We start from the raw sequence: 16,633 nt of genomic DNA, 5'->3' as shown, positions 1-16,633 counted from the left end.
TTATTTCACTGCTTCAGCTGAAGACAGTTATTCACTAAATATTTGTATTCCACTAAATATTCCATTAAGACAATTTGAATAGCTTCAAAAATCTATTCAGTGCCATTAACCATATGATAAATATGTAGGAAATGCATAATAAAAGGCTCTTTATAGAAAATAGGAATTAGTTACCATTGATTATAAGACCTTTACATTTAACAGTATCTAGTTGGACAAAACTGCAGGTTAAAAAATTGAATATAAAAAGTTTAGCTAAGAGGTTATTTAATAATAATTTGCACATGTAGCTTCTTGTAGGAATGACCTCCGCAGGCTCAGGAAGGTCCCTTGAGCTGGGTAGTTTGAGACTGCAGTGAACAGTGTTCACACCACTGTACTTCAGCCTGGATTTTGGAGACAGAGTGAGACCCTGTCTCCAAAAGAAGAGAAAGACACAAACAAATGAGTAAAGGTTTCACATTTATCTTTTTATAATTCAGTTAATAGAATCTTGTATTAACACTGTCAAACTATTTAGGTACCTTTTAAAATCACCAGTCATAGTCATACATCTTAATTTGTGATTTAACTAAAAAATACTTTTTAGGGCCGGGCGCGGTGGCTCAAGCCTGTAATCCCAGCACTTTGGGAGGCCGAGACGGGCGGATCACGAGGTCAGGAGATCGAGACCATCCTGGCTAACACGGTGAAACCCCGTCTCTATTAAGAAATACAAAAAACTAGCCGGGCGAGGTGGCGGGCGCCTGTAGTCCCAGCTACTCGGGAGGCTGAGGCAGGAGAATGGCGTGAACCCGGGAGGCGGAGCTTGCAGTGAGCTGAGATCCGGCCACTGTACTCCAGCCTGGGTGACAGAGCGAGACTCCGTCTCAAAAAAAAAAAAAAAAAAAAAAAAAAAAAAAAATACTTTTTAAAATATGGAAACTTTATTATAAGGATAATAACATACATTTTTACAATAGACATTAAATGTTTTAGTTTCTTAATGACTCACTACCTTTTCTGATAATTTTGGAAAACAAAAAACTCTTTGTATACTTCTTTTCTGTAGTATTTATGGGAAAAAACGACATTTGTCTCCGGTAGAAATGATTTTGCTGTTTGGTTTTTTTTTTGTTTTTTTTTAAATTTTTCAGTCTAAGCAGACATTTCTTCTTCCATGACATTATTTTATTTGGAAATAAAAGTCAATTTTAAAGCCATAAAATCTCATTCACTCTAATTTTTCTGATTTAGAATGCATTATTTCAATGAGTTTGCATAAATTTTAATAAATGAGTTCATAAACATTGTGTGAATAAGATTTCTAGGAGTTTGTGAAATCTGCCCCAGAAAAGAATGAATTTTAAATAATCAATTATTTTTATGGAAAATGAAACTGTTTTACTCTTTAAATAAATTTAAACTAAAGCTATTCATTAATATTCTTAATTTTATCCTAGTTATTTTATTATCAGAAACCCTTTGTAGAAATCAAATTCAAGTTTCAGAATCTAGAAAGTGCAAAGTAATGAAATTGTGTTTTCTTCAGAGTTCTCCATAATGACACTATATAGTAATTCAAATATCTTTAATGGGATAAAGTGAATTAGTGTATTTTCTACTGTGAGTATTGAAAATATAATCTATGTTTTGTTCTTGTTTCTTTAGGTGCATATCTTTTACCATATTTAATACTACTTATGGTAATAGGCATTCCCCTTTTTTTCCTGGAACTCTCTGTGGGTCAAAGAATTCGGCGAGGCAGCATTGGTGTATGGAATTACATAAGCCCTAAACTGGGCGGGATTGGATTTGCAAGTTGTGTAGTAAGTTTCCTGGTGTTGATGTATGCTATAATCTTTATAGGGTTTGAAATGATATAATTCATTTTTAAATGAAACTTTGGAGTGTGTGTTAATAAACAACTCTTTTACCATGTTTTAGAAAACATTACTGGCATATGGACTAACTATAAATATTGCTATAGCTCGGTGGTGTCAATGCCTGTTCTAAGTCCTGAGAAAGACATTAACTTTTTAGAAAAGATAACGTGTTCCAAATAAATAATAAAATGAAGAGGATGTTTAAATGTTAAGTAACATTTTATGCATTTGATTTCATTGTTTTAATGGAAGAGGTATGAGAGGTTTAATGGAATGTCATTTTATTTTGCAGGTGTGCTATTTTGTGGCTCTCTACTACAACGTCATCATTGGCTGGAGTTTGTTTTATTTTTCTCAGTCTTTTCAGCAACCCCTGCCTTGGGATCAGTGTCCTTTGGTGAAAAATGCTTCACACACTTGTAAGATATGTATAATATAGTGTTTTGGTATTTAAGCATTATAAGAGTGGCAAAGATACAAGCTTTCGAGATATTTTCTTTTTAAAAATAATGTAGAAACATCATTCAAAATTATCATTATAACAGACTTTGCTCACATTCAGGATTGACATACTCTTAGAGATAGACTTTTGGGACCATCTAGTTTTTCTAGCTCTTTCCTGGTTATTTTACTATGCCCGATGATATTAGGGTAAAGTATTATAAGCCTTCACTTATTAACTTTGATAATCTTTATTTTGTAGGCCCTGATTGATGCCTTACATTTTCATTAAAACTAACACAAAGGGGACAGAAATACGAATTTGAATGAAAATAGTTGCCTTTATATCTTTGGTTCGGTTGTTTTATACTTTTCCCATCATTTTTTAAATCTCATAATATAATATAAATATTATAAAGAACAGTCACCTATAGTAGTGATGTCTAGTAAACATAGATTCTAATGCACAAGTATAGTTTATATTTTTCAAGTAAACATGTTGAAAGAAAGTAAAAAGAAATAGAAGAAATATTTTACTTAATCTAATATATAAAAATATTATTTCAATATATAATTACTCTAAACATTATTAATATAATAATTCACAATAATTTCCAATATTGAATCTGAAATCTAGTTCAAATTTCACATTTGTAACCCATGTCACTTTAGATTGGCCTCATTTCAAAAGCAACACTTGGCCAGCAGCTAGCATATTTGACAGTGCTTACCCAGGGAGTCAATTCCATAATTCCAGGGGTAGTAGGGGTGATAAGCCTGATTTGTTTAAATTACTTTGATAAGGGTTTGGGTGCAGTGGCTCACACCTGTAATGCCAGCACTTTGGGAGGCCAAGGCAGGTGGAGCCCCTGAGGTCAGGAGTTTGAGAGCAATCTGGCCAATGTGGTGAAACCACATCTTTACTAAAAATACAAAAATTAGCTGGCTTTGGTGGTGGGTGTCTGTAATCCCAACTACTTGGGAGGCTGAGGCAGGAGATTCACTTGAACCTGGGAGGCAGAGGTTGCGGTGAGCGGAGATCGCGCCATTGCACTCCAGTCTGGGCAATGGAGCAAAACTCGGTCTCAAAAATAAAAATAAAATAAAATAAAAATAAATAAATAAAAATCACTTTGATAAGAAGTTCACATATTCTTACTGCAGAACTATGTAAGAAATATCTAACAGGATACATTTCTGTTGGTTGCACAGTTGAGATTTTATTGTTCATTGTGAATGTACACGCTGCTATACAATGGTAGTACTTTTCTAGGAAGCATTAAGAATTCACTTACAGGTTTATTGGACAAAAAATTGTCTCATTTTCTTTATATTCTGAAATAATTGTGTGTTACTTTTCTTTCTACAGTTGTAGAACCAGAATGTGAACAAAGTTCTGCCACCACCTATTACTGGTACAGGGAAGCACTGAATATTTCAAGTTCCATTTCTGAAAGTGGGGGCTTAAACTGGAAGATGACCATCTGCTTGTTGGCTGCCTGGGTCATGGTTTGCTTAGCTATGATCAAAGGCATTCAGTCTTCTGGAAAAGTTAGTATGTTAGAGCCCTTCTCTTTTCTGCTAATCACCATTTCTGGATTCATCCCTCTCTCAAATTCTGTTAAAATTTTCTGTGGGCAAATCACACATAACGCTTCATTCTAGGTAGTTAAAGATTAGTGAAAAGTGGCACTTTAAAAGTGTGCTTAAATTTTTAAAAAGACAAATAAAAACATAAGTGTTTTATAATGAAATCTAAGGTTAATTATAATGTTTCCTTATTTCAACAAGATCTTTAAAATGTTTGTTAATACTTAAAAGTCCTTTCTTCTTGCCATTTATTCAATTAACCCTAATGTTTCAGTTCTCTAATTACCAATTAAATTATGGAAGTTGGGAAAGTAGTAAAATGAGTAATTCATTCATTTTGTTTGTTTGATATCATTTGTTTCACTCTGCTGTAGGCGTTCTAAGGAATAGTTGCATAAGACATTTTGAAATAAAGTCGTGTGGAGTGTTTCTTAAAGCTCTGAACATCATTAAGTAGTTAATAATAATTCCAACAAGGAATTCAGTGTAGTGTAAAAGACTAAATATCATTCCTTCTAAGGCAAATTGAAAATTAGAATGGTTGTGGTTTAAAAAGACATTAAGTGAATTCTAGGTAGCTTGTTTGTTGTTATTTTTAAAGGATGCACTAGGAAAGTAATTGCTATTCACTATTTTGCTTTCATATTACTTTTTTTTTTTTTTTCATTATTACAGCCATTATTCTAAAGCTCTCTATATCTCTTGGCTGGATCATAGCAAGAATTTACTGTTGACTCTTCTCTCTGCCGTTTAACAGTACAGCTGTTCCATTTTCCTTTTCAAAGTATAACTCTGATTTCAGGCTAACTTGTTACCACTCATCATCACATACTAGCAGGAATGGCAATAGTATTAGTAGTAGTAGCAGTAATAGTAGAAGTAGTCATAATAATAATAATAATAGATGATAAAGATGTTTCTGACAATAATTATGGTAAGAACAATCATTGAAGCCAATATTTATTACAAATTTATTTTGCTTTGGGTACTGTGATAACTACTTTTTATGCTTTATCCCATTTAATTACAAAAACAACTCTTGAGAAGTAATTTTGATATTCAGAACAATTTTACAGATTTAAAATAAACAGACTTGAGAAATTAGGTTGACTTATCCAAAGTTTCATGGCTACTAAGTTCTAGTATTTGGAGTCAAATGCAAGTCTGTCTAAATCTAGAGCCCGTGTTCTTTAACGCAACACTATAATGTCTCACCCTGTCCTAGTCCCAACAATTAGTGAATTCTTTCAGGGCAGAAGTCTGTCTGATTCATCTTTGCTTCCTGTTACTTTATATTTAATTAAAATTTTTAGTGACTTTTTAACTTGTAAATTGTAGCTGATTTTACATTTACTTTCCTGCAGGAAACTCTGTATCATTTTGTCTTTTGAATTTGTGAATATACTTGATAACACATCTAAATATCTTTAAGTCTTTGACAAATGTTATTGTGTTGTATGACTAAATAACTTCAAATTGTTCAATTGTGTGTCTTCCACTACGTCAGAACCACATTCCACTCACATTATAAATGAAGGAATAGATTCGTAAATAAGACCTAACCATATTGATATGATTCCTAACATAATATTATTTGGTAGAAAGAAAACCAACTGTGGTCATCCAGAGAAGCTCGAAAACTCTTGTACTCAAGTTCTGTTACTACCACGTTTTGTTTCTGTTTCTTCTTAGTCTGTGTCGTAGCATCACTTAAAGAATTATGCATCCTTTTTTTATCACAGAATCTTGGGCTTGTTTTTCTCATGTCACATAGTATAAATTTATATAGAAAATGTAATACAGTTTATTTAGTGCATACACTCATTATTTTAATGAGAATGCTTCAGGAAAAGACTAGTATTTGGGCAATATTTGAAGAAAGAATTTAACAGGCACTGATGGGGAGAAAGAAAGCTGTAGGTAATATGAGCAAAGATGTGGAAGCCAAAATAGTCACAATTCCTCAATCTGAAACAATGAGTTAAGTATAATAAGAATGACTTCATGAGGAATTAAATGTTAAGCTTTGTGTTTACCTACTAAACAGAAAATGCCCCTAAATAAACAGTGTCACAAGTACTGAAGAGAGAAATATTGTTTAAGGCTAGAACATGGAAAAACAACTTAGAGGATTTAGCAGCTAAAAGAAGAATGAGTCAGCTGGTGATGTGCTTGGTCAAACCACATAGTCATACATGCATATACATATACCGCAAAATGCTAAGTGGAAACTGCATGAATTAAAAGAGGGGTATGATAGGGACATTGTCCTTTGTGCTAGGTAGGCACATATCAGTTGGACCACATCTGCAATACTGGATTTTACTGAAATCTTGTATTTTCCTTTTTATTATGAGAACTTTCAGCTCTGTGATCAAAGTCTTCAAAGAGTTAAACAAAAGAAGAATAGGGCTGCTTTGTGTGACCATAGAAAGCAAAACTATGATCAAATATTGGCTATTATGGAGGAGGTTGTGATGGTGGTAAGCCTTCAAAGAAACAAAGGCCTTTCAAGAATCAAACTTGACAATAATGAAATCAGTTGCCTCAATGGTAGAGAGCTCAGCATCACTGGAGGTGGTCACACAGAAGTGGCATGTGCCCTAGTTATAGCATCTAATAAAGGGATGCCTGTCTCAAATATGGAGGATAGAAATGAGCAGCTCCAAGCTTTCTTCGAACTCTAAGGTAGTATTTTCTACTCCGACTACTTTTCTATTGTTACTATTACTATGCTAAATACTGTGCATACATTAGCTTGTTTATTCTTTCTGTCAGCTAGATAATTTACATGTTTTATCCCCATTTTACTGCAAAGTTGACAAGCTCAGGAAAAATAAATATTTGGCCAGAATTAAGTAACCAATACATGATAGACAGGGCTAAAACTAGACTATAAAATTTTCAGAAAGAATGATACATTCTGAAGGTATATTTATAATAAACATTTTCATATGTAAAACAATGGTTTATGTTTTCGATTTTTTAAACAGTTTAGTAAAATGAAAATGTTTTATACATGTTTCATACAATCTTTTGAATGATAAAATAGTCTCTCTTACTAACATACTTGCTTCCACAGGCATAACAGTTGTCAAGGCCCAGGGGGGTCTTAAAAATCAAAGGAACATGTTTCATTGTATCATTTCCCAGTTTTAAACATGTATACTTCTTGGCCAATGAGTAAGAATGATTCACCCATTCATTATTATTTTGAGAAAATATTTATTAAGCATTTACTATGTTCTAGACACTGATCTAGTTTAGGAAATACAGCTAACAAGGTAAACAATGTGCCTGTCCTCATGGAGTTTCCATTATAGTGGCAGAGGCAGCAAACAATAAACACGTTTATAAAATAACTTCAAGTTACAAAACATAAAGCATGGAAACAAGAAAGTGGTTGGTATACATATAGTCAGTAGGTTGAATTTAACTCATTTTAATAATATTATGCAACTGGCTATTTTGGTCTAATAAGATTAGAGCCATATGACCGGATGCAAATAATTTGTGTTTAAAAATGACACAGATATTTATGTAACCTGCTGACTCCTAAGACATATCTTTTTAAATCATGGAATTTAATAATGAAATATTTTGTCCTCTTACCTGCTCACAGAGGAATACAATTGATGGGTTGCCTTCTTAATATCACTTAAATGTTTGAAATACTGACTTATTTTTCTCCATTTTGTGGGCTTGAAATGTTCTTGTAACTTACTAGGAAACTGTGTTAGAGTTTTATTGAATACAGATCAGTGTTCTTAAGAATTTAAATGTTTGTTGAATTAATAAATGAAAATCGAAATATCTGGACATATAATTAGAATATAATTTTCAAAATACTGCAGAATAAAGATAAGCTTGCAATTTTAGGAATTACGTGCAGGAAGAAAAACTCAAATTCCTGTAAATCCTATCTCAATGAACAATGTATTTGAAATATCTGCTGTTTGTCAGGCACTGATGGATATGCCTATGAGGCCACAGTCTGTCCTCATGGAACCCATAATCAATGAGTGAATTGTGTACAAGAAGAAAAACTTAAATTCCTGTAAGTCTTATCTTAATGTGCAATATATTTTATTATTATATTATTGAACAACAATAGCACAACATATTGTAATGATGATTAGAACATACTAAGTAGAGTAACAGAAGCACATAGAAAGTGTGTAATAGTGGCCAGGCGGTGGCTCACGCCTGTAATCCCAGCACTTTTGGAGGTCGAGGCAGGTGGCTTGCCTGAGCTCATGAGTTTGAGACTAGCCTGGGCAAAACAGTGAAACTCCGTCTCTACTAAAATACAAAAAATTAGCCGGGCATGGTGGCAGGTGCCTGTAATCCCAGCTACTCGGGAGGCTGAGGCAAAAGAATCACTTGAACCTGGGAAGCAGTGGTTGCAGTGAGCTGAGAGTGCACCACGGCACTCCACCCTCAGCGACAGAGTGAGACTCGGTCTCCAAAAAAAAAAAGAAAGAAAGAAAAAAGAAAGTGTGTGATAGTGTAGAGTCAGCAATTGCAATTAAACTGGATTAGGAAGAAGGCTTCACAGGGGATGTGAATTTTGGAGCAGGGTTTGATGGTTGAAGAGAAGTTCACCAGCAAGTTCACAGAGAACTGTGTGTAGGCACAGATAACAGCATGTGCAAAGCTCAACGACTGCTGAGTATTTCTGTGTGACTTTTACATACAACTTGTGCAGCTCGTGGAAGATGAAGGATGATATGCAAATTGGTTGATGATATTGAAGGATCTGTGAACTCTTGTAAAATGATGGGCTGTTACCTAGCAAACAGCGTGGAACATTTGAGGATTTTAAATAGTTCAGTGACAGCACCAGATTTTTAGAAAGATCACTCTGGCAAGTGTGAAAGATGGATTTCTGGGATGCAGAGGAAAGCTAACAGAATCTGGAGGCAAGATGAGCAGGAAACTGTTTTCATACTGAAAGGTATTGTGCTATTGAGAGGGGAAGCAAAGGGACAGATGTGAGATTTCTGTGGTAGAATTAGCTGGGTGTGGTGATCAGTTGGTTTATGGGATTTGAGGAAGAGGGACATACTAAGGATAGATTAGAATATTTTAGCCTGGAATAATATGAGTACAGGAAGAATCTTTTCTTAGTACCTAATTAGAAATTATATTAAAAATATAAAGATAAAATATAAAATTAAAAAGGTATATTTTATTGGATAAAATCATAATCTAACTAGACTTTATAATGTATAATCTTCATTACACTTATATAAAAGTAGAATTAATAAAGCAGTACATTTGAGTTTTGTTTTAAAAGGTAAAAACAAGCTATTGTTCAAAAGTAAATCCATACTTCTGGCTAGCCTCAACATTTGTGAAGAAGAATCATAAAGGTAATAACTTTAATTCAAGTGAGATCAAGGCAACTGCCAAATTTAATGAATGCCAGAAGTAGGCAGGGAGAATGAAAAAAATCCATCTGAAAGCATTCTGATTTTTAAAATTTGAGTGAAGGATTAATCAAAGGATTAAACCAATTTGAAATTATTAAAAAATTATGTTCATTACAACTAATTAAGTTAAAATATAATTTAGTTTTAAAATATTGAGTTCTAAAGTATGCTGACATTTTATCCATATTTTTTCCTTAGAGTGTGCCACGTGTTTAAATATGATTCTTAAGTGGGTAAAAGAGAGAGAGAAAGTGCCCCTTATTGTGTTGCCTTATGTTAATGTTGTTTGTAGTTATTACTGAATTCAGTATCTCTTACCTGCCCGGAGGCATCATTTGCTATGACACTTTTTCCTCCATTGTTCCCATTCTCCTTCCATTCCTTCCTTCCACAGATACATATTGTAGAGTTACTATGTCAGCAACTGTGTTAGGTGTGTGGGATTTGGTAGTAAACAGAAAAGATCTTTACCCTCACTAGCTTTTAGCCTGGTAGAAGATACAAAAAATAAACACAGAAACACATAAATAAAATGCCAAAAGTGCTAAGTACTCTAAAGAACAACAACAAACCCAGGTAATATCACTGAGGGTTGGCAGGGACAGATGGGAGAAGAGAGGATGGAAAGAGGCGTCCCCTTATTTTGGGTGGTCAGGGAAGACCTCAGGGAGAAGACGAAGATGAGACTAAAATAGTAAGGAGGAGCAAGTCATCTGCAAATAAGGAAGAGGTGCTTCTGAAGGAAGGTGCAGCCCTGCACCCTAAGGCTGGCTGAGCTTGGTAGACTCACAGGATAGCAAGGGCCTGAGTGGCCAGAGCTCCATGGGAAGAGTGGTGGGCAGGCAGGCAGGCACTGTGGCGTAAGGCTTTGCAGGCCAGAGGGTGGAATCAGCACTTCACTCCAATGGCATTAGAAATTCCTGGAGTGTTTTAAGCAGGGAAAGACATAAACCAAGGGGCAGCCAGCAATTCAGATAGGAGAATATTGTGAATGGTCCAGAACCACTTCTAGATGTTTGGCTTTACCTGTGGGATGGAGGGTGGGGCCATTTTCTGAAATAGAGATGGGTGGGAACAGCTTTGAGGGAAATTCAGAAGTTTCCCTCTGGATCTGAAACATTTTAGAGACCTACTAGGCCTCCAGAGGAAGATGTCAAGGAGGCAGTGACTGAGTAGCACACTTCCTTTTCTATTATAAATATTTGATGAACTGTTTAATGGTGAAAATTGCTGAAGCAGAAAGTAAAATCTTTACACGTTTTATTGTTTGGGTTCTGGAAGATACAGCATAGGAACAATGCTGCATTGAAAGCTTTACAGAATCACAATGAAAATTTGGTTAAAAGAAAAAGACATAGGACTTTATTTTGCTACTTAGAACAACAACAAAAAAGTAGAAATTCATTAGGTAGTTAGTGCCTGTTCATTTCTGTCTTAAATATTTCTTGTTTTATGGACTATAAGGAATCAACACTGTTGAAGCTACACCATAGCTTATGGATTTTTTCAAAGGAGATAGAATCTTTTAAATTTAAATTACATCTCAGATAGAATCTTAAGGCCAAATCACAACTCATAAACCATTCTTAAAAAATGGCTTTAGAAGTTATTAATAGTTTTATTAACCCTGTCATGAAACAGTGACTGTCAAAGTACAGAAACTAACATATAAAATCTTAACTATAAAAATATAATTGTCATTGCATCTCACTTATTTTTATTTTTCTTTCTTTGCAGATCGTATATTTTAGTTCTCTATTTCCATATGTGGTACTTATATGCTTCCTCATCAGAGCATTCCTTTTAAATGGTTCAATTGACGGAATTCGCCACATGTTTACCCCTAAGGTATGTACCATATTTCTATTTAAGGCTTATGATCATGAAAGCTTTATGTTTATTGTTAAAATGTTCTAAGTTATGTTTAAGGAATAATTGTTCTAATATATGTACATTAAACTTTTAAAATATAGTTTTGTTTTGTTTTTTTTTTTTTTGAGACGGAGTCTCGCTCTGTCACCCAGGCTGGAGTGCAGTGGCCAGATCTCAGCTCACTGCAAGCTCCGCCTCCCAGGTTTACGCCATTCTCCTGCCTCGGCCTCCCGAGTAGCTGGGACTACAGGCGCCCTCCACCTCGCCCGGCTAGTTTTTTGTATTTTTTAGTAGAGACGGGGTTTCACCGTGCTAGCCAGGATGGTCTCGATCTCCTGACCTCTTGATCCACCCGTCTCGGCCTCCCAAAGTGCTGGGATTACAGGCTTGAGCCACCGCACCCGGCCAAAATATAGTTTTTAACCAGTCTAGAAAAACCAGCATTTTTTAATGTATAATTATAGCCATTTATCTCCATTTTCTATATCCCATTTTGATTTTAGAGTGAGGCTACCACTATTTCAACTTCAAAAATCCCTCTTTTATAATAAATTTGTTTCTAATTTTTATACTGATTTAACTGCAATTTTTCAGTCTTCATTTACTCTTTCCCCTTTATTCTAGTGCTTTTAAATCTTTTTGTGTTATGGACCCATTTGAAAAAGTGACGAGGATTTTCTTACCAAAAAAAAGTAGTGAACATATTAATTTGCTTAGTGTATCCGGAGGTTGACCAATCATCTAGAATCCATGGACCCTAAAATAAGATTAAGAACCCTAAAATACTCTCTCAGAGAAAATTAGTGTTTTCTTTTCTTAGCGAATTTTTTTGAGGTTTTGTAGTTTTGTATCTTCTGGAAGAATATAGTGATCAGCTTGTGAAATTCTGTAACTTCTATAGATGCATATATATTTTAGGAAAATTCTCATTAGACGCCATCAAGGGCTCAGAACTTATAATCCATCATGCAACTTAGTAGAGCCAAACTCAACACTAGGCACATTTAACCTAGTTAATCATAATTGTGGACTTAATCATAACTTCTTATATTGATTTAACAGGAAACAAATTTTTGATTGTATATGTGTGTGTGTGTGTGTGTGTATATATGTATATATATAAAAAATTCACTGAAATGAAGGTGATCCCCATTATTAGTTTGCTAATGCTATCATAGGCAGACATAAAGATGAAACTATCTAAAGATATGATTTCAAAATTAGTTTAGAAATGAAAAGTTATCTGAAGGATGAATGTGCAGGCAGCATTGTGCTGTGAGATTTGGGCAGAAGGGATTAGCTTCTCTGGAATTCTTTGTCACTCCTGGCAGCTGCCTTGATACTGCGTAAAAGAAGCTGTGTTCTTTGTGCGTCTGGTTCTGAGTTGGTATTCATTCTGTAGTAGCAAAAATGCTGACACTGGTGTCTGGTTTTCTCAGCTACTTCAAATGTCCTGTTTAACATTTAGAGTTCTTGGAACTTCTCTGTGAACAACTAGTTAAGATTTATGAATTTCAGCCACACTATAATTTAAATCTGCTACAAATGGGCCATACTTAATGACCAAAAATACTTATATGTATAATATTGAAGAAAATGTTTTCTGAGTTCAAGACAACCAAAGTTCTGTGTGAATTTCTAGAATATATTCTCTTTCTAAACTGACAATTGCTTCTGACAAAATTCTAAACATTTGATTTAACTAGATATTTTAGAATTTAAATGCTTATACATAATAATTATATATAGTCCCAGTACTGAAAACTGCAGCATGAATTAACATTTTTTACCTAGACTGGGGATCACTATTAAAATGTTAATTTTCCTTCAGCTAACTTTTCATTGAGTGTTGATAAGACTCTATTACATTTCTGTAGGATGTGATACTCAATATGAGAAGTAGTTGTAATTTTTTTTTTTTTTTTTTTTTTTTTTTTTTTTTTTGAGACGGAGTCTCACTCTGTCGCCCAGGCTGGAGTGCAGTGGCCGGATCTCAGCTCACTGCAAGCTCCGCCTCCTGGGTTTACGCCATTCTCCTGCCTCAGCCTCCCGAGTAGCTGGGACTACAGGCGCCCACCGCCTCGCCCGGCTAGTTTTTTGTATTTTTTTAGTAGAGACGGGGTTTCACCGGGTTAGCCAGGATGGTCTCGATCTCCTGACCTCGTGATCCGCCCGTCTCGGCCTCCCAAAGTGCTGGGATTACAGGCTTGAGCCACCGCGCCCGGCCAGTAGTTGTAATTTTTTAAAAAAATTACATTGTTTGTGTAGGGGAGAAAGTATGTAAGTACATCCAATACTCCTGAAACAGTGAGTGGAGGTTTAGGTCAGAGATTGGAAGGGATGCTGGCAAGGTCTTTAGTAAATAGGTCTTTTCTGCCATCTAGTGGGCAAAATAGAGATAGACAATTGAGTGTATTTTAATAGAATATGATGTAGCAATGGCCAGTAAACAATATGCATATGTTAATTGCTCATAAATGATGAAGATAATCATGATTATGTTTAATAAGCATATTTCATAGATTTTAATAACCAAAATTAGTTGAAGCAATACATCCTATTGTTTGAGAGAATATGGATTTTGGAATCTACCTGTGTTCTTATTTCATCTCTACCTCAGAGCTGCTGTGTAACCTTAGGCAAGTTACATAACCTTCCTAAGACTCAGGTAAAAGTAGCAACAACTTCATGGGTTGTTGTGAATACTAAAAGAATTAAGCCACATAAAATGCTTTTCAGTGTGTTTGCCGCTATAGCTTGTCTATGTTATCGGTTACTGAGCATTTTTAGAGTGTGGTAGGCACCGTGGTAAGTGGTACCCTTCTTATTATTCTGATCTTTCTGTTGAAGAAGCTGAAACTCAGAGAGGACACGTCATTTGCCATTGGTTGCACTATTGTAAAATTACTAAATGGCAGAATCAGAATCTGAAACTCTCTGTAGAACTCATGTTCTTAGCCATGTTTGACATTGCTCTCAATAAAGGCAATTTGATTGTAATGGTAAAAAGAGATAAAACGCCAATTTAAACACTATTATTACTGAAATCAAACTGAACTGTTTTGATGTATTGAGGTCTGTGCCATACATGGCTGATCTGAATTGTTTCATTTAAATTTTGATTATATACAGTGATAATTATCTAAGACATAAAGCACAACCGCATGAAATATCTGTTCAATATTTAATATCTGTTCAGTGTCAGAACTTTGGATCTGAAAGAGTATCTTATAGACAATATAGATGAATTTACTCTATTTTCAAAGAAAAATCTTTTAGTAGACTTTTAAATGAATGAAGAATACATATGTGAATATGCAAAGTACAAATAGTTCAACTCTAACAAGTTTATAATCGTTTTCTGCTTCAACCATTAGATTAACAGCAGAAAACACAAAGCATGGAGTGTTAGTGAAGCAACTCTTAACTTTTATTGGTAATTGACCTGTTTTGCTATGGAAAGAAAAAAGACATAATGGGAAATTACTGAAGATAACTAATTTTTCTTCATATTCTCATTTCATATTCCCTTTCATATTCTTAAAGTATTTAAAAACCACCATGTAAGTGGAAAATCCCCATGTACTTAAAATCTCCATGTAAAGGATTAATAAACTTGCTTACTCATAATTGTTTCCTAAAAATAGATGTTTATTTATGCTTAAGAATATATTATTTCCCGATTTAAATAACCTTTGGCTGCATAAATATCATTGTAATATATTGAAACAGTAAATTCTATAAAAATTAATTATTCTGAAATATTATTTTGTAGCTTATTCTATTATGTTTATTTTTAAACAGCTTGAAATAATGCTGGAGCCCAAGGTCTGGAGAGAAGCTGCTACTCAAGTATTCTTTGCCTTAGGTCTGGGATTTGGTGGTGTCATTGCCTTTTCAAGCTACAACAAGAGAGACAACAACTGCCACTTTGATGCTGTCCTGGTGTCCTTCATCAATTTTTTCACTTCTGTCCTGGCAACATTGGTGGTGTTTGCAGTTCTGGGCTTCAAAGCAAATGTCATAAATGAGAAATGCATTATACAGTATGAATATTAATTTCCATTTGCCTTTTTTCTTATTTAGTTTTTATTTTGTTATTTATAATTTTACTGATACATGATAGCTATACATATTTATGAGATACATGTGATAGTTGGACACAAACATACAATGTATAATGGTCAAATTTGGGTAATTGGGATAGTCATCACCTCAAACATTAATGATGTCTTTGTGTGGGAACATTGCTCATTCATTAGCTTATAATGGCATAGTCGTTTACAAACTATACACCAAAGAACTCTTATGTGCTCATTTGTATGTTGTTTTATTTTTCAGAAATTCAGAGATGATCATGAAATTTTTGAAAATGGGAAACATTAGTCAGGATATTATTCCCCATCATATCAACCTTTCAGCAGTTACTGCAGAAGATTATCATTTAGTTTATGACATCATTCAAAAAGTGAAAGAAGAAGAGTTTCCTGCTCTTCATCTCAATTCCTGCCAAATTGAAGAAGAGCTAAATAAAGTTAGTAAGCCATGTTTGAGCAATAAAATAATTATCATTCAGTTGAAATATGCATTGTCCAGCAGACTCCCTTCAGGAAAAGGGTCTTCAAATGCCCGAGGAAGCTCTTAAAATGCCCAGAGAAGCTCCTGGGCATTGTAAGGCTTTCAGAATTTACATTCTTAATTTTAGAGAATATGTTTTCTTAAATGGTAAAGATTTGCTTTATTTTAAAAAGTTATTTCATTGATTGAGCCACAATAATTTAAAATATGAATATAAAGTGATTTTCATCATAGAATGATGATCAGTCTGAAATCTTTCTTGCTATAATATTCAATACAGAATTAGAATTATGGCTCTCATTTACATATACATCATATGATTGCTTTGATGCATGAATAATATTTAAAATAGAAATTTTAGTAGTTGCGTTCCACAAGTCATGATCAAGGTTTTTTTTTTTTTGTTTTATTTGTTTGTTTGTTTTTTGTTTTTTTAGCCGGAGTCTCACTCTGTCGCCCAGGCTGGAGTGCAGTGGTGCGATCTTGGCTCACTGTATCCTCTGCCTCCCAGGTTCAAGCAGTTCTCCTGGTCAGCCTCCCGGGTAGCTGGGATTACATGCATATAACACCACATCCAACTAATTTTTGTAATTTTAATAGAGATGGAAGAAGGGGGTTCACCATGTTGGCCAGGCTGGTCTCAAATTCTTGACCTCATGATCTGCCTGCCTTTGCCTCCCAAAGTGCTGGGATTACAGTTCTGAGCCACTGTGCCCGACTGATCAAGTTCTTTTTCTTAGCTATGTTGTATTAAGTAAGAAAACGGTCAGCGTTAATAAATGTGCTTGTATTGGCTGCCACTGTCTCCTGTATGTCAAAAAGGGAAATATAATGGGAAATTCGTCACTATTT

At 34.5% G+C, this 16,633-nt stretch overlaps 1 protein-coding gene across 2 annotated transcripts in view; it reads left to right on the top strand.

Moving 5' to 3' along the window:
• Positions 1-16,633, top strand: part of SLC6A15 (solute carrier family 6 member 15) — a 54,967-nt gene that overhangs the window by 26,400 nt on the left and 11,934 nt on the right. For both annotated transcript variants that reach the window (XM_025403616.1, XM_025403615.1), the window contains 6 exons: positions 1,651-1,808; positions 2,158-2,284; positions 3,676-3,857; positions 11,069-11,179; positions 15,008-15,249; positions 15,545-15,737. In XM_025403616.1, the coding sequence (XP_025259401.1) occupies positions 1,683-1,808; positions 2,158-2,284; positions 3,676-3,857; positions 11,069-11,179; positions 15,008-15,249; positions 15,545-15,737 (981 nt within the window). In that variant the 5' untranslated portion in view covers positions 1,651-1,682. The remainder of the gene's footprint in view (positions 1-1,650; positions 1,809-2,157; positions 2,285-3,675; positions 3,858-11,068; positions 11,180-15,007; positions 15,250-15,544; positions 15,738-16,633) is intronic.

Source organism: Theropithecus gelada, chromosome 11 (genome assembly GCF_003255815.1).
Source record: "Theropithecus gelada isolate Dixy chromosome 11, Tgel_1.0, whole genome shotgun sequence".
Classification (NCBI taxonomy): domain Eukaryota; kingdom Metazoa; phylum Chordata; class Mammalia; order Primates; family Cercopithecidae; genus Theropithecus; species Theropithecus gelada.
Note: the sequence above shows the minus strand (reverse complement) of the source record. Positions and strands in the feature narration are given on the sequence as shown.